Here is a 24089-nt window from a genome sequence, read left to right on the forward strand (position 1 = left end):
AAACGTGACCGGTGCACTACTAACATGTATGGCATTGTGTGGGGCGAGTGGTTTGCTGATGACAACGTTGTGAACAGAGTGCCCCCATGGTTGCTGTGGGGTTATGTTATGGGCAGGTAGAGGCTACAGACAACGAACACAATTGCATTTTATCGATGGCAATTTGAATACACAGATACACTGTGACGAGATCCTGAGTCCCATTGTCGTGCCATTCATCCACCGCCATCACATCATGTTTCAGCATGATAATGCACGGCCCCATGACGCAAGGATCTGTACACAATTCCTGGAAAGTGAAAATGTCCGAGTTCTTCCATGGCCTGCATACTAACCAGACATGTCACCCATTGAGCATGTTTGGGATGCTCTGGGTCAACATGTACAACAGCGTGTTCCAGTTCCCGCCAATATCCAGCAACTTCACACAGCCATTGATGAGGAGAGGGACAAGATTCCACAGTCTGATCAATCTGATCAACTCTATGTGAAGTAGATGTGTCGCGCTGCATGAGGCAAATGGTGGTCACACCAGATACTGACTGGTTTTCTGATCCACGCCCCTACTATTTTTTGTTTTGCTATCTGTGATCAACAGATGCATATCTGTATTCCCAGTCATGTGAAATCCATAAAAATAGGGCTTAATAAATATCTAAATTGACTGACTTCCTTGTGAACTGTAACGCAAAGTAAAATCTTTGAAATTGTTTTATTTTGCATTTATGTTGATCTGTTATATTTTTGTTCAGTATAGTAACTGTTGTCAGGAAGGAATGTCCTGACTGGCTTCTATAGAAGGAGTAAGAAATACAGTATTAGCTAAACTAGTAGCGTCTGTAGGTATACTGAACAACACTATCGTTCTGTTGGAATAACTGTTTCTCTCTACGGTGAAACTTATGTTGAGAAATGTTTTTATTTTCAAATGTTTGTAGCTTAGCTGAGGTTCTTGTTTAAACATGTAGGCAATCTACGGAGAGGATGTGGGGTGTCTTGTGTCACCATGGAGAGGATGTGGGGTGTCTTGTGTCACCATGGAGAGGATGTGGGGTGTCTTGTGTGACCATGGAGAGGATGTGGGGTGTCTTGTGTCACCATGGAGAGGATGTGGGGTGTCTTGTGTGACCATGGAGAGGATGTGGGGTGTCTTGTCACCATGGAGAGGATGTGGGGTGTCTTGTCACCATGGAGAGGATGTGGGGTGTCTTGTGTCACCATGGAGAGGATGTGGGGTGTCTTGTGTCACCATGGAGAGGATGTGGGGTGTCTTGTGTCACCATGGAGAGGATGTGGGGTGTCTTGTGTCACCATGGAGAGGATGTGGGGTGTCTTGTGTGACCATGGAGAGGATGTGGGGTGTCTTGTCACCATGGAGAGGATGTGGGGTGTCTTGTCACCATGGAGAGGATGTGGGGTGTCTTGTGTCACCATGGAGAGGATGTGGGGTGTCTTGTGTGACCATGGAGAGGATGTGGGGTGTCTTGTGTCACCATGGAGAGGATGTGGGGTGTCTTGTCACCATGGAGAGGATGTGGGGTGTCTTGTGTCACCATGGAGAGGATGTGGGGTGTCTTGTCACCATGGAGAGGATGTGAGGGTGTCTTGTCACCATGGAGAGGATGTGGGGTGTCTTGTCACCATGGAGAGGATGTGGGGTGTCTTGTGTCACCATGGAGAGGATGTGGGGTGTCTTGTGTCACAATGGAGAGGATGTGGGGTGTCTTGTGTCACCATGGAGAGGATGTGGGGTGTCTTGTCACCATGGAGAGGATGTGAGGTGTTTTGTGTTACCATGGAGAGGATGTGGGGTGTCTTGTGTCACCATGGAGAGGATGTGGGGTGTCTTGTGTCACCATGGAGAGGATGTGGGGTGTCTTGTGTCACCATGGAGAGGATGTGGGGTGTCTTGTGTCACCATGGAGAGGATGTGGGGTGTCTTGTGTCACCATGGAGAGGATGTGGGGTGTCTTGTGTCACCATGGAGAGGATGTGGGGTGTCTTGTGTCACCATGGAGAGGATGTGGGGTGTCTTGTGTCACCATGGAGAGGATGTGGGGTGTCTTGTGTCACCATGGAGAGGATGTGGGGTGTCTTGTGTCACCATGGAGAGGATGTGGGGTGTCTTGTGTCACCATGGAGAGGATGTGAGGTGTCTTGTGTCACCATGGAGAGGATGTGGGGTGTCTTGTGTCACCATGGAGAGGATGTGGGGGGGTCTTGTGTCACCATGGAGAGGATGTGAGGTGTCTTGTGTCACCATGGAGAGGATGTGGGGTGTCTTGTCACCATGGAGAGGATGTGGGGTGTCTTGTGTCACCATGGAGAGGATGTGGGGTGTCGTGTCACCATGGAGAGGATGTGGGGTGTCTTGTCACCATGGAGAGGATGTGGGGTGTCGTGTCACCATGGAGAGGATGTGGGGTGTCTTGTGTCACCATGGAGAGGATGTGGGGTGTCTTGTGTCACCATGGAGAGGATGTGGGGTGTCGTGTCACCATGGAGAGGATGTGGGGTGTCTTGTCACCATGGAGAGGATGTGGGTGTCTTGTGTCACCATGGAGAGGATGTGAGTGTCTTGTGTCACCATGGAGAGAATGTGAGGTGTCTTGTGTCACCATGGAGAGGATGTGGGGTGTCTTGTGTCACCATGGAGAGGATGTGGGGTGTCTTGTGTCACCATGGAGAGGATGTGGGGTGTCTTGTGTCACCATGGAGAGGATGTGGGGTATCTTGTGTCACCATGGAGAAGATGTGGGGTGTCTTGTGTCACCATGGAGAAGATGTGGGGTGTCTTGTGTCACCATGGAGAGGATGTGGGGTGTCTTGTCACCATGGAGAGGATGTGGGGTGTCGTGTCACCATGGAGAGGATGTGGGGTGTCTTGTGTCACCATGGAGAGGATGTGGGGTGTCGTGTCACCATGGAGAGGATGTGGGGTGTCTTGTCACCATGGAGAGGATGTGGGTGTCTTGTGTCACCATGGAGAGGATGTGAGTGTCTTGTGTCACCATGGAGAGAATGTGAGGTGTCTTGTGTCACCATGGAGAGGATGTGGGGTGTCTTGTGTCACCATGGAGAGGATGTGGGGTGTCTTGTGTCACCATGGAGAGGATGTGGGGTGTCTTGTGTCACCATGGAGAGGATGTGGGGTATCTTGTGTCACCATGGAGAAGATGTGGGGTGTCTTGTGTCACCATGGAGAAGATGTGGGGTGTCTTGTGTCACCATGGAGAGGATGTGGGGTGTCTTGTCACCATGGAGAGGATGTGGGGTGTCTTGTCACCATGGAGAGGATGTGGGGTGTCTTGTCACCATGGAGAGGATGTGAGGTGTCTTGTGTCACCATGGAGAGGATGTGGGGTGTCTTGTGTCACCATGGAGAGGATGTGGGGTGTCTTGTCACCATGGAGAGGATGTGGGTGTCTTGTGTCACCATGGAGAGAATGTGGGGTGTCTTGTGTCACCATGGAGAGAATGTGGGGTGTCTTGTGTCACCATGGAGAGGATGTGAGGTGTCTTGTGTCACCATGGAGAGGATGTGGGGTGTCTTGTGTCACCATGGAGAGGATGTGGGGTGTCTTGTGTCACCATGGAGAGGATGTGGGGTGTCTTGTGTCACCATGGAGAGGATGTGGGGTGTCTTGTGTCACCATGGAGAGGATGTGGGGTTTCTTGTGTCACCATGGAGAGGATGTGGGTGTCTTGTGTCACCATGGAGAGAATGTGAGGTGTCTTGTGTCACCATGGAGAGGATGTGGGGTGTCTTGTGTCACCATGGAGAGGATGTGAGGTGTCTTGTGCGACCATGGAGAGGATGTGGGGTGTCTTGTGTCACCATGGAGAGGATGTGGGGTGTCTTGTGTCACCATGGAGAGGATGTGGGGTGTCTTGTCACCATGGAGAGGATGTGAGGTGTTTTGTGTTACCATGGAGAGGATGTGGGGTGTCTTGTGTCACCATGGAGAGGATGTGGGGTGTCTTGTGTCACCATGGAGAGGATGTGGGGTGTCTTGTGTCACCATGGAGAGGATGTGGGGTGTCTTGTGTCACCATGGAGAGGATGTGGGGTGTCTTGTGTCACCATGGAGAGGATGTGGGGTGTCTTGTGTCACCATGGAGAGGATGTGGGGTGTCTTGTGTCACCATGGAGAGGATGTGGGGTGTCTTGTGTCACCATGGAGAGGATGTGGGGTGTCTTGTGTCACCATGGAGAGGATGTGGGGTGTCTTGTGTCACCATGGAGAGGATGTGGGGTGTCTTGTGTCACCATGGAGAGGATGTGGGGTGTCTTGTGTCACCATGGAGAGGATGTGGGGTGTCTTGTGTCACCATGGAGAGGATGTGGGGGGGTCTTGTGTCACCATGGAGAGGATGTGAGGTGTCTTGTGTCACCATGGAGAGGATGTGGGGTGTCTTGTCACCATGGAGAGGATGTGGGGTGTCTTGTGTCACCATGGAGAGGATGTGGGGTGTCGTGTCACCATGGAGAGGATGTGGGGTGTCTTGTCACCATGGAGAGGATGTGGGGTGTCGTGTCACCATGGAGAGGATGTGGGGTGTCTTGTGTCACCATGGAGAGGATGTGGGGTGTCGTGTCACCATGGAGAGGATGTGGGGTGTCTTGTCACCATGGAGAGGATGTGGGTGTCTTGTGTCACCATGGAGAGGATGTGAGTGTCTTGTGTCACCATGGAGAGAATGTGAGGTGTCTTGTGTCACCATGGAGAAGATGTGGGGTGTCTTGTGTCACCATGGAGAAGATGTGGGGTGTCTTGTGTCACCATGGAGAGGATGTGGGGTGTCTTGTCACCATGGAGAGGATGTGGGGTGTCTTGTCACCATGGAGAGGATGTGGGGTGTCTTGTCACCATGGAGAGGATGTGAGGTGTCTTGTGTCACCATGGAGAGGATGTGGGGTGTCTTGTGTCACCATGGAGAGGATGTGGGGTGTCTTGTCACCATGGAGAGGATGTGGGTGTCTTGTGTCACCATGGAGAGAATGTGGGGTGTCTTGTGTCACCATGGAGAGAATGTGGGGTGTCTTGTGTCACCATGGAGAGGATGTGAGGTGTCTTGTGTCACCATGGAGAGGATGTGGGGTGTCTTGTGTCACCATGGAGAGGATGTGGGGTGTCTTGTGTCACCATGGAGAGGATGTGGGGTGTCTTGTGTCACCATGGAGAGGATGTGGGGTGTCTTGTGTCACCATGGAGAGGATGTGGGGTTTCTTGTGTCACCATGGAGAGGATGTGGGTGTCTTGTGTCACCATGGAGAGAATGTGAGGTGTCTTGTGTCACCATGGAGAGGATGTGGGGTGTCTTGTGTCACCATGGAGAGGATGTGAGGTGTCTTGTGCGACCATGGAGAGGATGTGGGGTGTCTTGTGTCACCATGGAGAGGATGTGGGGTGTCTTGTGTCACCATGGAGAGGATGTGGGGTGTCTTGTGTCACCATGGAGAGGATGTGGGGTGTCTTGTGTCACCATGGAGAGGATGTGTGTGTGTGTATCCTCTATGTGTGTGTGTGTGTGTCCTCTGTGTTTGTGTGTGTCTCCTCTGTGTGTATAACCAGCATGATCTTCACCCGTTTCTTAGTTTCATAACAATCAGCTCTGAAGCAGGAAGTACGAACACATTACAATGACCTTTATAGCTGTTTGCTCTCCCTCTCCTCCTCCCTTTCTATCGCTCCTCTCCACTAATGCCACATAATAGAGTACTGTTAAACGCAGCGGAGGGAGGGGGGGGACTGGGTGAACGCGCCAGCCTCTCTCTGGAACACTCCGACAGAGAGAGGACCCTGTTGTTTTAGCACACACAGCCGGCTGGTGATTTGGTAGCTAGTCTGCTTCCCACTCTGCCTCCGCCTCCCCTATCCTCCCCCTCTCCTTCTCTTTTCTCTTTGCTCTCTCTTTGGCTCACTCGGCTCGGCCCCTCCTCCCCCACCGCGTTGCCTAGCAACAGCGGTCTGGAGCAATGGGAGCAGGGGCGGAGAGGGAGGGAAGGAGTGGAGAGGGAGAGAGAGAGAGAGAGAAGAGATGAGGGGGAGGGAACAGGGCCAAGCAGAGTGGAGCAAAGCGATTGGTGGAGCAGATTGGTGTATGATTTATTAGCCGGGGCTGGAGAGGCAGGAGAGATGGAATGAAGGAGGGAGGAAGAGAGAGAGATGGAGGAAGAGAGCGGAGAGCCCAGGCGGCAGCTGAAATGGAGCCTTTAACCGGAGCCGACATGTAGAGGGGGGGAAAGGAGGGAGGGAGGCAGAGAGATGGAAAGGAAGGAGTGGGGAGGGAGGATTAGAGGAGTGAAGTGGGGAGGAGGAGGAGTGTGTGTGTGTGCAGTACACAGTCAGCCGTCTGAACAGATCAGCCAACTGAGCAATATATCTCCAGGCAGCCAGGCTGTGTGAACAAGACATTAGTGGGGATGAGATAAGTGGGTGATATGATTGGGACTGGGGGGGAGGGGCTGCTGCTGTGGGGTGATGGGTGTTAATTGTCCCCCCCCACCCACCATGACATCGTGGAGGGGACTCTGGATCTATCTCTGTACGTTAGTCACACGAGATTTCTCAAGACCGCAAGATTAGGACGATTTTGACGAAGCTTCTGTAAATGAGGCATCTTGCAATAGAGACCGGGCGTTTACAAAATGACACTGATTGGCCCAAGGCGGGAGCTATGTATTAGCCACACTCAATATCTCAATTGGCCGAAGGGGGGCGCTGCATCATTTGTGGGGGACGACATGTTTACCGTTGCCTCGTTGAGGTTAGTCACAAGCAGGGCCAGAGCCCATACACCCCAGGAAATGAAGTACCGCTTTACGTCACTGACACCGCTTTACGTCACTGACACCGCTTTACATCACTGATGCCACTTTACATGCCGCTTTACGTCGCTGATGCCGCTGATGCCGTTTTACATGCCACTTTACGTCGCTGATGCCGCTTTACGTCGCCGACGCCGCTTTACGTCGCCGACGCCGCTTTACGTCGCCGACGCCGCTTTACGTCGCCGACGCCGCTTTACGTCGGCGCCGCTGTACGTTCTGTACAGCACTTTGAGATATCAGCTGATGTACGAAGGGCTTTATAAATACATTTGATTAAATGTACTACTGGTGATATATAATAGAGAATTGATAGACACTAACAATCAAACGCAGATAATTCACACAATTGAAGTTATGAAACAATGAATGTGCACAAATTGGCAGGAGAGAGACCATTCTGGTGAGGCATTATGCGTCTTACCCACACCCCACTTCTTCTTGGACTGTGTGGTCCCCAAGGCCTCCGCAATGGATTAGTCTCGACCTTCACAATGATTAGTTCACTGGGGTGGGTTTGGACACACCTATTCATTCAAGCGTTTTTCTTGATATTATTATTGACATTTATTTTATATTTTTTTCATTTAACACTTTTTTGGTTACTACATGATTCCATATGTGTTATTTCATAGTTTCAATGTCTTCACTATTATTCTACAATGTAGAAAATTGTAAAAAATTAAATAAAGGAAAACCCTTCGAATGAGTAGGTGTGTCCAAACTTTTGACTGGTCCTGTCAAAGGCCGACCAACAGCCTATTGACCAGTCGACTAAATGGAGTCAACCCTAAAAGACACAATGTATAGAAGTATTTTTTTTTGACATTTTTTGTTGTTGTCTTTTTGCCCATCAGGGCTTACATTTCTCATTTACAAAATCACATTTTTGGAGCAAATTTAGCTTTACGTCGCCGACGCCGCTTTACGTCGCCGACGCCGCTTTACGTCGCCGACGCCGCTTTACGTCGCCGACGCCTCTTTACGTCGCCGACGCCGCTTCACGTCGCCGACGCCGCTTTACGTCACAAGCATTAAATACGTCATGTTAAATAAATCACACACTAACTGGAACTGTACAGCAGTCAACCAACAGTCTCTCTTCCTGGACCGGCTTTCTGCAGTTTAACGTCCCAAAATGTTTCTCACTGCAGTTGCGATTAGGTGAAGACACTAAGGCTGCCCCCCCCCCCCAAAAAAAATATATATAATCTTGGTCGATTTGGTCGAAATGTTAAAACGTGTATTTTTTCCATATATAGACGCAACCTAATGCGTTTTAATAATATCAACTATATATTCATCGAGCTTGTCTGATGCTTTAAGCTCAATGTTTGCTGAACTAAGACACACATGACTCGAGGGTAGCCAGAGGTGAAGAGAAACATGAGCCGACCGTCGTCCAGCCGCTCCTGCAGGCTTTCTCAGATTCTGCCGTTACTCTCCTGAAGTTGCCGGTAATATGCTACATGAGGAGTCTGCAACCTTTCTCATGTGTAAATGACCATTTATCTGGCCATTTCTACCAATCTGCGTGTGTCAGTTATGGTTTTCATTTTGTACATTTTTTCCTGTAACAGTTTCATTTCATTTATAAGACATTTTTGTATCTCAATCTATAATTCTATCTAAATTAAAAAGAATACAAACCTAAAAAGCAACTTCTATTGGCATTAACATCTATGTAAAAAATAAATAAAAGGCTATAAAGCCAACAAAACAAAAACATTGCATCCTGCAGGTTCTAATATCCCGATATTTAGTTTATTTTTTAAATCCTATAAATCACATTGGCTGCGCATGGCCTGTCCGCAACGAACTTAAAACATTGTATCAACTGTTTAACCTGGATCTGGCTCAAAGCTCTCACGAGCAAACTTACAACATTGTATAACATATTCTGGGCCTTCAGCGTTTCCTGTGCCCGTGAGCTCAGGACAGACACAGCTGTAGGCTATTTGATCAAAAGATAAGAAGCAATCAGGTTGGTCTATTTTATGACGTTTCCACTGGATCAGAGCACAACATTTTTTCCCCCTTTCACGCTGAGTGGTTATCACGCTGAGTGGTTATCGACAGGGTTGGAAAGATTTTTCTAATACATTGAGGAACTATTGTCATTCTCAATGGATGTAAAAACAGACTTTTGTTTGCTTGCTGTTTGAGGTGAAGAAAACATTACTTTGAGAAGCTTCACAGGTCATGAGTGGTGGTACGTTCAGCCAATCAGAAATACTATCAGATCCCCAAATGGGGGATTTTCACGCAGGCCAGGTAGCCTATAGACCTACTTCTATGTGTAATCAGGTAGCCTATAGGCCTACTTCTATGTGTAATCAGGCCAGGTAGCCTATAGACCTACTTCTATGTGTAATCAGGTAGTCTATAGGTCTACTTCTATGTGTAATCAGGCCAGGTAGCCTATAGACCTACTTCTATGTGTAATCAGGCCAGGTAGCCTATAGACCTACTTCTATGTGTAATCAGGTAGCCTATAGACCTACTTCTATGTGTAATCAGGTAGCCTATAGACCTACTTCTATGTGTAATCAGGTAGCCTATAGACCTACTTCTATGTGTAATCAGGTAGCCTATAGACCTACTTCTATGTGTAATCAGGTAGCCTATAGACCTACTTCTATGTGTAAACAGGTAGTCTAGGTCTACTTCTATGTGTAATCAGGTAGTCTATAGACCTACTTCTATGTGTAATCAGGTAGTCTATAGGCTTACTTCTATGTGTAATCAGGCCAGGTAGCCTATAGACCTACTTCTATGTGTAATCAGGTAGCCTATAGGCCTAATTCTATGTGTAATCAGGCCAGGTAGCCTATAGACCTACTTCTATGTGTAATCAGGTAGCCTATAGACCTACTTCTATGTGTAATCAGGTAGCCTATAGACCTACTTCTATGTGTAATCAGGTAGTCTATAGGCCTACTTCTATGTGTAATCAGGTAGTCTATAGACCTACTTCTATGTGTAATCAGGTAGTCTATAGACCTACTTCTATGTGTAATTAGGCCAGGTAGCCTATAGACCTACTTCTATGTGTAATCAGGCCAGGTAGACTATAGACCTACTTCTATGTGTAATCAGGCCAGGTAGCCTATAGACCGACTTCTATGTGTAACCAGGAAGCCTATAGACCGACTTCTATGTGTAATCAGGCCAGGTAGCCTATAGACCTACTTCTATGTGTAATCAGGCCAGGTAGCCTATAGACCTACTTCTATGTGTAATCAGGCCAGGTAGCCTATAGACCTACTTCTATGTGTAATCAGGTAGCCTATAGACCTACTTCTATGTGTAATCAGGCCAGGTAGCCTATAGACCTACTTCTATGTGTAACCAGGAAGCCTATAGACCTACTTCTATGTGTAATCAGGCCAGGTAGCCTATAGACCTACTTCTATGTGTAATCAGGCCAGGTAGCCTATAGACCTACTTCTATGTGTAATCAGGTAGCCTATAGGCTGTGGAGCTTCTCAAAGTAAAGTTTTCTTCACCTCAAACAGCAAGTTATAGGAATTAACGGTAAATGTATTACCCCTCATAGCCTGGTTCCTCTCTAGGTTTCTTCCTAGGTTTTGGCCTTTAAAAAAAAAAAATAGATTCATTTTTTTTTCTCCCCTTTTCTCCCCAATGTTCGTGCTATCCAATCGCTAGTAGTTACAATCTTGTCTCATCGCTAAAACTCCCGTACGGGCTCGGGAGAGACGAAGGTCGAAAGCCACGCGTCCTCCGAAGCACAACCCAACCAAGCCGCACTGCTTCTTAACACAGCGCGCCTCCAACCCGGAAGCCAGCCGCACCAATGTGTTGGAGGAAACACCGTGCACCTGGCCCCCTTGGTTAGCGCGCACTGCGCCCGGCCCGCCACAGGAGTCGCTGGAGAGCGATGAGACAAGGATATCCCTACCGGCCAAACCCTCCCTAACCCGGACGACGCTAGCCCAATTGTGCGTCGCCCCACGGACCTCCCGGTCGCGGCCGGCTGCGACAGAGCCTGGGCGCGAACCCAGAGACTCTAGACCACTGTGCCACCCGGGAGGCCCTTCTACACCTGCATAGCTTGCTGTTTAGGGGTTTTAGGCTGGGTTTCTGTACAGCACTTTGAGATATCAGCTGATGTACGAAGGGCTTTATAAATACATTTGATTAAATGTACTACTGGTGATATATAATAGAGAATTGATAGACACTAACAATCAAACGCAGATAATTCACACAATTGAAGTTATGAAACAATGAATGTGCACAAATTGGCAGGAGAGAGACCATTCTGGTGAGGCATTATGCGTCTTACCCACACCCCACTTCTTCTTGGACTGTGTGGTCCCCAAGGCCTCCGCAATGGATTAGTCTCGACCTTCACAATGATTAGTTCACTGGGGTGGGTTTGGACACACCTATTCATTCAAGCGTTTTTCTTGATATTATTATTGACATTTATTTTATATTTTTTTCATTTAACACTTTTTTGGTTACTACATGATTCCATATGTGTTATTTCATAGTTTCAATGTCTTCACTATTATTCTACAATGTAGAAAATTGTAAAAAATTAAATAAAGGAAAACCCTTCGAATGAGTAGGTGTGTCCAAACTTTTGACTGGTCCTGTCAAAGGCCGACCAACAGCCTATTGACCAGTCGACTAAATGGAGTCAACCCTAAAAGACACAATGTATAGAAGTATTTTTTTTTGACATTTTTTGTTGTTGTCTTTTTGCCCATCAGGGCTTACATTTCTCATTTACAAAATCACATTTTTGGAGCAAATTTAGCTGAAATAGTGAAATGGATCCATCATTTATCATACCATATTGATTTAACATGGTCATCTCTTTCATCTATCAGGTTGTATTTTATTATATCCAGAGTGTACCTGAGATTATGGGGAGATCCCAGTGTAGGAAATGAGAGGGGATCACCCACACAGAACAGGATTGTTCCTCTCTCTCTCTCTCTCTCTCTCTCTCTCTCTCTGTCTCTCTCTCTCTCTCTCTCTCTCTCTCTCTCTCTCTCTCTCTCTCTCTCTCTCTCTCTCTCTCTCTCTCTTTGTCTCTCTCTGTCTCTGTCTCTCTCTGTCTCTGTCTCTCTCTGTCTCTGTCTCTCTCTCTCTCTCTGTCTCTCTCTCTCTCTGTCTCTCTCTCTGTCTCTCTCTCTCTGTCTCTCTCTCTCTGTCTCTGTCTCTCTCCTGTCTCTCTCTCTCTGTCTCTCTCTCTCTGTCTCTCTCTCTCTGTCTCTCTCTCTCTCTCTCTCTCTCTCTCTCTCTCTCTCTCTCTCTCTCTCTCTCTCTCTCTCTCTCTCTCTCTCTCTCTCTCTCTCTCTCTCTCTCTCTCTCTCTCTTTGTAGCTGGCTCCATCTGCTGGCTAATCAACTGCCTCACTTCCACACTCATAATGCTAATCATCTAGCTGGACAGTCAGCCCCATCTCTGATAGATGTTAGTCTTCCACAGAACATTTAAAGCTGTCCTCCTCTACTCTCAGATAAGGACTATTGTCTGTGGTAGGTTAGCTACTAACAGAAAAAGAGCTTGTAATTAATTGCCTATATTTTGTAATGATTATGTTTTACTCAGATGGCAAGTCCTCAAAGGCAGTGGTTCCAACCTTTTTCCATTCTGTGAAACACCTTCAAAAGCGCTTGAGGTCCACAATTTTTTTTTTATCATATCTTGGCGGTCAAATGTAGTCCATTTTAGCAGTGAAATATAATAAATGAAAGGCTTGTTATAAACAATTTGCTTTGTTAAAAGTGGAGCGTTCAGTTCAGGTTATTACACAGTGTTCACCGCAGCGGTCAGGTTATTACACAGTGTTCACCGCAGCGGTCAGGTTATTACACAGTGTTCACCGCAGCGGTCAGGTTATTACACAGTGTTCACCACAGCGGTCAGGTTATTACACAGTGTTCACCGCAGCGGTCAGGTTATTACAGTGTTCACCACAGCGGTCAGGTTATTACAGTGTTCACCGCAGCGGTCAGGTTATTACACAGTGTTCACCACAGCGGTCAGGTTATTACACAGTGTTCACCAGAGCGGTCAGGTTATTAGTGTTCACCACAGCGGTCAGGTTATTACACAGTGTTCAGCGGTCAGGTTATTACACAGTGTTCACCACAGTGGTCAGGTTATTACACAGTGTTCACCACAGCGGTCAGGTTATTACACAGTGTTCACCGCAGTGGTCAGGTTATTACACAGTGTTCACCGCAGTGGTCAGGTTATTACACAGTGTTCACCGCAGTGGTCAGGTTATTACACAGTGTTCAGCGGTCAGGTTATTACAGTGTTCACCGGGCAGGTTATTACACAGTGTTCACCACAGCGGTCAGGTTATTACACAGTGTTCACCGCAGCGGTCAGGTTATTACAGTGTTCACCACAGCGGTCAGGTTATTACAGTGTTCACCGCAGCGGTCAGGTTATTACACAGTGTTCACCACAGCGGTCAGGTTATTACACAGTGTTCACCAGAGCGGTCAGGTTATTAGTGTTCACCACAGCGGTCAGGTTATTACACAGTGTTCAGCGGTCAGGTTATTACACAGTGTTCACCACAGTGGTCAGGTTATTACACAGTGTTCACCACAGCGGTCAGGTTATTACACAGTGTTCACCGCAGTGGTCAGGTTATTACACAGTGTTCACCGCAGTGGTCAGGTTATTACACAGTGTTCAGCGGTCAGGTTATTACACAGTGTTCACCGGGCAGGTTATTACACAGTGTTCACCACAGCGGTCAGGTTATTACACAGTGTTCACCGCAGCGGTCAGGTTATTACAGTGTTCACCACAGCGGTCAGGTTATTACAGTGTTCACCGCAGCGGTCAGGTTATTACACAGTGTTCACCGCAGCGGTCAGGTTATTACACAGTGTTCACCAGAGCGGTCAGGTTATTAGTGTTCACCACAGCGGTCAGGTTATTACACAGTGTTCAGCGGTCAGGTTATTACACAGTGTTCACCACAGTGGTCAGGTTATTACACAGTGTTCACCACAGCGGTCAGGTTATTACACAGTGTTCACCGCAGTGGTCAGGTTATTACACAGTGTTCACCGCAGTGGTCAGGTTATTACACAGTGTTCAGCGGTCAGGTTATTACAGTGTTCACCGGGCAGGTTATTACACAGTGTTCACCACAGTGGTCAGGTTATTACAGTGTTCACCGCAGCGGTCAGGTTATTACAGTGTTCACCACAGCGGTCAGGTTATTACACAGTGTTCACCACAGCGGTCAGGTTATTACACAGTGTTCACCACAGCGGTCAGGTTATTACAGTGTTCACCACAGCGGTCAGGTTATTACAGTGTTCAGCGGTCAGGTTATTACACAGTGTTCACCACAGCGGTCAGGTTATTACAGTGTTCACCACAGCGGTCAGGTTATTACAGTGTTCAGCGGTCAGGTTATTACAGTGTTCAGCGCAGCGGTCAGGTTATTACACAGTGTTCACCGCAGCGGTCAGGTTATTACAGTGTTCAGCGCAGCGGTCAGGTTATTACAGTGTTCAGCGCAGCGGTCAGGTTATTACACAGTGTTCAGCGGTCAGGTTATTACAGTGTTCACCGCAGCGGTCAGGTTATTACACAGTGTTCACCACAGAGGTCAGGTTATTACAGTGTTCAGCGGTCAGGTTATTACAGTGTTCACCACAGCGGTCAGGTTATTACACAGTGTTCACCACAGCGGTCAGGTTATTACAGTGTTCAGCGGTCAGGTTATTACAGTGTTCACCGCAGCGGTCAGGTTATTACACAGTGTTCACCACAGAGGTCAGGTTATTACAGTGTTCAGCGGTCAGGTTATTACAGTGTTCACCGCAGCGGTCAGGTTATTACAGTGTTCACCGCAGCGGTCAGGTTATTACAGTGTTCACCACAGCGGTCAGGTTATTACAGTGTTCAGCGGTCAGGTTATTACAGTGTTCACCACAGCGGTCAGGTTATTACAGTGTTCAGCGGTCAGGTTATTACAGTGTTCACCGCATCGGTCAGGTTATTACAGTGTTCAGCGGTCAGGTTATTACAGTGTTCAGCGGTCAGGTTATTACAGTGTTCAGCGGTCAGGTTATTACAGTGTTCACCACAGCGGTCAGGTTATTACAGTGTTCAGCGGTCAGGTTATTACACAGTGTTCACCACAGCGGTCAGGTTATTACAGTGTTCACCGCATCGGTCAGGTTATTACAGTGTTCAGCGGTCAGGTTATTACACAGTGTTGTGTAATTATTCACTGCAGTTCTTGCATAAATGTACATTGTAGTGTAACCGATGTGAAATGGCTAGCTAGTTAGCGGTGGTGCGCGCTAATAGCGTTTCAATCGGTGACGTCACTCGCTCTGAAACCTAGATGTAGTGTTGCCCCTTGCTCTGTAAGGGCCGCGGCTTTTGTGGCGCGATGGGTAACGATGCTTCGAGGGTGGCTGTTGTTGATGTGTGCAGAGGGGCTCTAATTCGAGCCCAGGAAGTGGCGAGGAGAGGGTAGCTGTTACAGTAGCTTACTTGTTGCAAAATAGATATTTTTGTCTGAATGGTCACAGCCCAGTTTTTATTTTTGCAACTGGATATTTTCCGGTTACTTCTGTCAACTTCTCCTTCAGTCCCTGACCAGAGCAGACCTGAGGGTGTAAACATTCTGTGGTTCCATAACGCTGGTTAGTGTACATCAGGGTTTTCCAAACTCGGTCCCGGGGACCCCAAGAGGTGAACGTTTTGTTTTTTTGCGTCACGGCACACTACAGCCGTATTTTTCAAAATAATCAACTAGTCATCAAGCTTTGATCATTTTGAATCAGCTGTGTAGTGTTAGGACAAAAACAACAAAACGTTCACTCTTTTGGGGTCGCAAGGACCGAATTTGGGAAACGCCGGTCTATATGAAAACTAACACATACATGACTGGCAGAAAATCCATGTCTGGTTTTACTTCTCACTTGTCTCCTTTTTACTGTGGCCAACACATTTCTCCACACATTGTCCCTGCCTTCCTCCCTCTTGCTCCTAGCCTGTCCTGTATGTGTTGACCCCAAATACCGGAATATATTTAAAGAAGGGCTGTAAGCTTTAACGGTAGGCAGTGGCTGGGAAGTTATGATGTGGTCAGTGTAGCTACATGCATGTAATGTGGAGGCTAGAGAACCCATAAAACCAACTTTAGCTGTCCTCACATCACAACAGGCTAGAGGGAGCTGAGTAGAAACCCGGGCCGTGCCAGGGGAGGAACCCGTGCCGTGCCAGAGGGGAAACCCGGGGCGTGCCAGGGGAGGAACCCGGGGCGTGGCTGAGTAGAAACCCGGGCCGTGGCTGAGTAGAAACCCGGGCCGTGGCTGAGTAGAAACCCGGGCCGTGGCTGAGTAGAAACCCGGGCCGTGGCTGAGTAGAAACCCGGGCCGTGCCAGGGGAGGAACCCGGGCCGTGCCAGAGGGGAAACCCGGGCCGTGCCAGGGGAGGAACCCGGGCCGTGGCTGAGTAGAAACCCGGGCCGTGCCAGGGGAGGAACCCGGGCCGTGCCAGAGGGGAAACCCGGGCCGTGGCTGAGTAGAAACCCGGGCCGTGCCAGGGGAGGAACCCGGGCCGTGCCAGGGGAGGAACCCGGGCCGTGGCTGAGTAGAAACCCGGGCCGTGCCAGGGGAGGAACCCGGGCCGTGCCAGGGGAGGAACCCGGGCCGTGGCTGAGTAGAAACCCGGGCCGTGCCAGGGGAGGAACCCGGGCCGTGTCAGATTGCAGCAGCATGCGTCAGAGCAGGGCTCCATTCCACTGGGCTCCGGCTCCGATTAACGTTTTCCAGTTGACTGCCACCGACCAGAGGCTCTCTAGGGCTCCACTCAGTCATGTACACTGAACAAAAATATAAACCCAACCATTTCAACGATGTTACTGAGTTAAAGTTCATATAAGGAAATCAGTCAATTGAAAAATGTATTAGTTCCTAATCAATGGCTAGGGCATAGGCCCATCCTATTCGGGGCCAGGCCCGGCCAATCAGAAAGGGCTTTATTACAGACAAAAATAGTTAAAACATCATATGAAAATTTTGTTCTCTGTTTCCTGATTGTAAGATTGCACCACCAGATCCCAGAATTTTATTTTTTTTAAATTGAGATTGATTAAACATACCAGCAATAGCTGTTCAAATCGTTTAAACATACAAACTCAGCATTAGAACTGTAACCCAGAAGTAGTGGCTTGTTTCAGACATTTTCGCCTGGTGAAGAAGCAGGATGTGGAGGTCCTGGGCTGGCGTGGTTGCATGCGGTCTGTTGTTGTGAGACCGGTTGGGCATACTGCCAAATTCTGGTGGAGAAATTAACATTCAATTATCTGGCAACAGCACTCGTATACATTCCTGCAGTCAGCATGCCAATTGCACGCTCCCTCAAAACTTTGAGACATCTGTGGCATTGTGTTGTGGGACAAAACGGTACATTTTAGAGGGGCCTATTATTGTCCCCCCCGCACAAGGTGCACCTGTGTAATGATCATGGAGTTGAATCAGCTTCTTGATATGCCACAGCTGTCAGGTGGATGGATTATATTGGCAAAGGAGAAATGCTCACTAACAGGGATGTAAACAAATGTGTGCACAACATTTTAGAGAAATACGTTTTTGTACATATGGAACATTTCTGGGATCTTTTATTTAAGCTCATTATTTAAGCTTGTTTTATATTTTGTTCAATGTATATATAAACCCTGGATGACAGACGGGGCATTGTATTGAAGTCACTGGGCAGCCATCTTGGTACTCCTCCTCCATTGTAAAAATATATATATATATTTTAGTTTAACGGATTTAATCTATTAGACTCCTTAATGCATACTTTTAAATTATATTATGTGAGCTAGAATACTAATGTTACTGACCCCACTACAACAAAATACTTAAATATATGTAATTTTGTCCTTGAAATAATGTGGAATTCCCTTCATTCCTATGAAGGGCTGTTCTTACTGGGGAGTACCAATATGGCCGACCCGGTGGCTTCATAGCCTCTCAATGGCAAATGCATAGCGTCAACAATCCAGGGTTTATATACATAATTTCCACTGCGCTCCGGCTCCGCGCCGGGTTTTCCAGGCTGCCACTGACCAGATGCTTTCTAGGTCTCCACTCCATTGGGCTCCGGCTCCGCTCCGGGTTTTCCAAACCGCTACAGACCAGAGGCTCTCTAGGTCTCCACTCCACTGGGCTCCGGCTCCGCTCCGGGTTTTCCAAGCCGCTACCGACCAGAGGTTCTCTAGGTCTCCACTCCACTGGGCTCCGGCTCCGCTCCGGGTTTTCCAGGCTGCTGCCGACCAGAGGCTCTCTAGGTCTCCACTGGGCTCCGGCTCCGCTCCGGGTTTTCCAGGCCGCTGCCGACCAGAGGCTCTCTAGCAGAAAGATCACATATAAAGTCACCCCTTTGTAGTGGAAGAGCACAGAGAGACAAGCTATTTCTTGCTTGTAAAAAAAAAAAAAAAAAAACCCGCTGTTGTCAGTACCTTTTTTGGAGACACAGGATTTTTCCTATATACCTGTGGCTTGGCGTAGAGATTTATGGAGGGGTCTCACCGGGACTAAAACACGCTTTTCTCTGGACGTACTTGATTGGAGCGAGAGAGGGGGGTTGGCTGAAATGCTTAACTGAAGAAAGAACGTACTGGTAGCGGGTTACGGGGTTTGCCTGCCTCTGGAAGCTGAAAGGAAATCTGTTAGTTGTCTGCTTCACTGGCCGTGAATGTTTTCAGCCTCTTCCCCCATAGCTTTTTTTTATGGCTCACAGACTGTCTCTTCAATGAGAAGAAATACTGAAATACATTTTAGGTTTGTGTTTTAATTGTAATTTTTTTTAATGTTTAATTCGTTTTTTTTCTGGTTTTGTTGTTGTGAGGTGCTGAGAGTTTATTTTTGCTGTTTAGATATTTTTCAGGTGAAAATATCAAACGGTTGTTGTGAAGTGGAGAAAGTTGTCATTCGCGCTGTCGTTTTCCTCCGTCCTGTCACTGTGGATTTGTCTTTCTTTTTTTCTTTTTTTTACTCTTTTCTCAGGTTTTCTATTTGGCCCGACATGCAAGTACACAATTATATAAGTGCTGTATTTTTGCAGAGAAATATGGTCTGTGTACTTTAGTAAAATCATTGATGGTAAGCACAGTCAAAGGAAATATCTTGCAATTATACAAGTTATTGAAGTTGGGAGTTTTGGCTTTGAATGTCTGCTTTGTGAGATCCCGATATTATTCTTCCTGAATCTGACATTTCCTGTGTCATTTATGGAACAATAGATATCCATAGCTTCTCTTTTCAAACCACATGAAAGAGCAAAGTAGTATAATTTCAATGTCTGTGTCTCCCTGAGTTAGTAATTTCCTCCGTGCCCTGACATGGCTGTGTACTTTAGCTTTTCTCTCGCTCACGAGTTTAAACAGAGGCAGCAGAGTTTACAGATTTTAACATCAACTCTCTCTCTAACCAAACCACAGAAAGAAAACAAGTTTTTTTTTTGTCGTGGCAGTGGCTGTAACGTCATGTGGCTTGGTTGCGTTTTTAGCTGTACTATACTGGTCGTTTCTGTTCTGGTTGCTGATTGTTTGTCTTTTTTTTTCTTCTTCTTGTGTTCCAGAAGCGGTTCATTAAAGGGCTCAGACAGTACGGCAAGAACTTCTTCAAGATTCGGAAAGAGCTGCTACCCAACAAGGAAACGGTAAGTCACTGCTCCACCGTCGTTATATTAGACCTCGGCTCTGTACATTAAATAGTGTACAAAGTTGCCTCGTTATTATTTTACTGCTAAATCTGATTCACAACATGACTGATTTTGTTTTTAAAAAACAATATCGCAGGAAAACTCAAAATCAAACTTTTTAAGCTATTTTTTTTTTTGCATCACCTTAAGTCATCACTCGGTGTACTTCAACATTAACAGTAGGAATGAGTTTGACCAAGGGAAATTACTATATGTAACATTTTGGGCATGCGTGTGTTATATTTGCCCTGAAGGTTTATTGATAAACATTGATCCATTCATCCCAACCACTCTTCTGCAATACTATCAGAGCTGCCTTTGGCCCTCTCTAAACACCATTCATACATGAGAGGAAATATGGGTAAATATTTATACTCAACTAAAAAAGATATAAATGCAACATGTAACAATTTCAAAATGTTTTGTTTATATAAGGGAATCAGTCAATTTAAATAAATTAATTAGGCCCTAATCTATGGATTTCACATGACTGGGCATGGATGCAGCCATGGGTGGGCCTGGGAGGGCATAGGCCCACCCATATGGCAGCCAGGCCCAGCTTATCGGAATTAGTTTTTCCCCACAAAAGGGAAATACTCCTCACACTTTTGTCCCCAGCACAAGGTTCACCTGTGTAATGGTCATGCTGTTTAATCAGCTTCTTGATATGCCACACCTGTCAGGTAGATGGATTATCTTGGCAAAGGATAAATGCTTACTAACACGGATGTAAACAAAATGTGAGAGAAATAAGCTTTTTTTGTGCATCTGGAACACTTCTGGGATCTTTTATTTCAGCTCATGAAACATGGGACCAACATTTTACATGTTGCGTTTATATTTTTCTTCTGTGTATATTTTTGTATTTATTTGACCTTTGTCCCATTGGGGCTTTTAAAATAATGTTTATTTTGCATATAAAACCTTCAAAGTATTCTTACCCCTTTGACTTTTTCCACATTTTGTTGTTGTTACAGACTCAATTTAAATGGGATTAAGTTGAGAAGTTGTGTCACTGGCATACCCAGAATACCCCATAATGTCAAAGTGGAATTAAGTTTTTCAAATTAAAAATGAAAAGCTGAAATGTTTTTAGTCAATAAGTCTTCAATCCCTTTGTTATGGCAAGCCTAAATACGTTCAGGAGTAAAAATTTCCTTAACAAGTCACATAATAAGTTGCATGGACTCATCACTCTGTGTGCAATAATAGAGTTTAACATGATTTTTGAATGACTACCTCATCTCTGTACTCCACACATACAATTATCTGTAAGGTCCGTTAGTTGAGCAGTGAATTTCAAACACAGATTGAACCACAAAGACCATGGGAGGTTGTCCAATGCCTCGCAAAGAAGGGCACCTATTGGTAGATTAAATGTTTTTAAATGTTTATTGGTAAACATTTAAAAAGCAGACATTGAGTATCCCTTTGAGCTTGGATAAGTTTTTAATTACACTTTTTATGGTGTATTAATGCACCCAGTCACTACAAAGATACAGGCGTCCTTCCTAACTTAGTTGCCGTGGAGGAAGGAACCCGCTCAGGGTTTTTACCATGAGGTCAATGGTGACTTTAAAACCGTTACAGTTTAATGGCTGTAATAGGAGAGAACTGAGGATCAACAACATTGTAGTTACTCCACAATACTAACTTAATTGACAGAGTTAAAAGAAGGAAGCCTGTACAGAATAAAAATATTCCAAAACATTGCGTCCTGTTTGCAACAAGGCACTAAAGTAAAACTGCCAAAAATGTGGTTAAGAAATTAACTTCATGTCCTGAATATAAAGCGTTATGTTTGGGACAAATCCAACACAACCCATCACGGAGTACCACTCTTCATTTTTTCAAGTGTGATGGTGGGTTGCATCATGTTATGGGTATGCTCGTCATCGGCAATGACTAGGGAGTTTTTTTGGGATAAAAATAAACGGAATAGAGCTAAGCACAGGCAGAGAAATGACGGTAGAGAAATGAACATTACATTCTCTGGCAACAGCTCTGGACATTCCTGCAGTCAACATGTAAATTGCAACGCTCCCTCAAAACTTAAGACATCGGTGGCATTGTGTGACAAAACTGCACATTTTCAGCTCATGAAACATGGGACCAAACACTTTACATGTTGAGTTTATATATTAGTTCACTGTCATTTTTAAATGACTTAAAACCAAATTTTAATAGATCTACATTTATACCATTCCTTGACTGTGTCCAGTTTGTTGCTAATCATCTAAATTAAAGCTAGACAGTTGGAGTATGTAAGATTCCCAAAAAACAAAGGATAGAGGACTATCTGTAAATGAGAACGTGTTCTCAACTGGCCTACCTGGTTAAATAAAGGTGAAATAAAAAATAAATAAAAAAATCTGCACTTTTTTTTTTTACGGCTGAGGAAACACATTTTCCGTGCGGCCCTCCGGACCTCGTTGAAGACCGAATGCTGCCCCCGGGGCAAAATTAGTTTGATATACACCAGGGGTGTCAATCTAAGGGAGGAGGAGGAGGAGGAGAGGGTAGCGGTGGATGAGGAAGGTGGGGGTAAGCTCAATATAGACACTGAACGGGGTTACCACAGCTACAGTTAAAAAAAAAAAAAAAACTCTCTGGTTATGATTGAACTGGATTTTGTGCTAAAAGCCTGCTGTACTCACACACACACACACACACACTCTCACACACACACACACACACACACACACACACTCTCACACACACACACACACACACACACACACACACACACACACACACACACACACACACACACACACACACACACACACACACACACACACACTGCTCTCCTCTCCTCTCTGAGCAAGTGGCACTGCTAGTCAATACCCAGAGGAAAGCTCAATTTATTTTCCCTAACAGAAATCTCTCCTCTTCCTCTCACTCTATCTTCCCTCACCTCCTTCAATCTCACTGTCCCCTTCCTCACCTCCTTCAATCTCACTGTCCCCTTCCTCACCTCCTTCAATCTCACTGTCCCCTTCCTCACCTCCTTCAATCTCACTGTCCCCTTCCTCACCTCCTTCAATCTCACTGTCCCCTTCCTCACCTCCTTCAATCTCACTGTCCCCTTCCTCACCTCCTTCAATCTCACTGTCCCCTTCCTCACCTCCTTCAATCTCACTGTCCCCTTCCTCACCTCCTTCAATCTCACTGTCCCCTTCCTCACCTCCTTCAATCTCACTGTCCCCTTTCTTCACTCTCTCACTCCCACACACAATCTATGGAGCATAACCATCTTCAAGATTTTGTAAAGTAGCCTTAAGATATTTTTATTTTCTCTCTCTGTCCTCACACACACACACACACACACACTGACATATAACTTTTTAGTAATTCCACAGGCATGCCAAGCCACACGAGAAGAAGGATGGAGCACCTCATATTAAATGTGGTGTGGCTGTTCCTATAACATTATGTCTTCCAAGGTCTGGATCTGGATGCCACCACACTACTGTACTGAGTCACATCGCAGCCCAGCCATAGAGCAGGGAGTTGGGCCCTCTATAAATGCCCTCTGGGCTTATAGCCAGTCATCCACACAGAGACATCCAGGGGGCTACAGTGTTCCTGCCTCTCTTCCTCCCTTAATTCCTCGCTTCCTGCTAGTATTAGCTGGACGGCTTTTTAAGAGAGCTACAGTGATTCTCCTTGACTCACTCGCTTTCCTCTGGTCTGATTCTCCTTGACTCTCACTCTTTCCTCTGGTCTGATGCTCCTTGACTCTCACTCTTTCCTCTGGTCTGATTCTCCTTGACTCTCACTCTTTCCTCTGGTCTGATTCTCTTTGACTCTCACTCTTTCCTCTGGTCTGATTCTCCTTGACTCACTCGCTTTCCTCTGGTCTGATTCTCCTTGACTCTCACTCTTTCCTCTGGTCTGATTCTCCTTGACTCTCACTCTTTCCTCTGGTCTGATTCTCCTTGACTCTCACTCTTTCCTCTGGTCTGATGCTCCTTGACTCTCACTCTTTCCTCTGGTCTGATTCTCCTTGACTCTCACTCTTTCCTCTGGTCTGATTCTCCTTGACTCTCACTCTTTCCTCTGGTCTGATTCTCCTTGACTCACTCGCTTTCCTCTGGTCTGATTCTCCTTGACTCTCACTCTTTCCTCTGGTCTGATTCTCCTTGACTCTCACTCTTTCCTCTGGTCTGATTCTCCTTGACTCTCACTCTTTCCTCTGGTCTGATTCTCCTTGACTCTCACTCTTTCCTCTGGTCTGATTCTCCTTGACTCTCACTCTTTCCTCTGGTCTGATTCTCCTTGACTCTCACTCTTTCCTCTGGTCTGATTCTCCTTGACTCACTCTCTTTCCTCTGGTCTGAGTTTTCCTGCTTTTCTACAGGGCTACGGTGTTCCTGCTTCTTCCTCGGAGTCTCTCTCCCTTTTTTCCCCCTGCTAGCCCTTGTCTTTAAAGAGTGCTACGGTGTTCCTGCATGTCCCTCCCTCCCTCTTTCTCCCTCCCTCCCTCTTTCTCCCTCCCTCTTTCTCCCTC

The 24089-nt window shown here is 46.6% G+C and overlaps 1 protein-coding gene across 9 annotated transcripts in view; it reads left to right on the forward strand.

The window, feature by feature from the left end:
- The window catches only part of LOC129861339 (arginine-glutamic acid dipeptide repeats protein-like), a 449087-nt gene that overhangs the window by 367176 nt on the left and 57822 nt on the right, over positions 1-24089 (forward strand). For all 9 annotated transcript variants that reach the window (XM_055932685.1, XM_055932683.1, XM_055932684.1 and 6 more), the window contains one exon: positions 19454-19534. In XM_055932685.1, the coding sequence (XP_055788660.1) occupies positions 19454-19534 (81 nt within the window). The remainder of the gene's footprint in view (positions 1-19453; positions 19535-24089) is intronic.

This window comes from Salvelinus fontinalis, chromosome 8 (genome assembly GCF_029448725.1).
Source record: "Salvelinus fontinalis isolate EN_2023a chromosome 8, ASM2944872v1, whole genome shotgun sequence".
Classification (NCBI taxonomy): Eukaryota; Metazoa; Chordata; class Actinopteri; order Salmoniformes; family Salmonidae; genus Salvelinus; species Salvelinus fontinalis.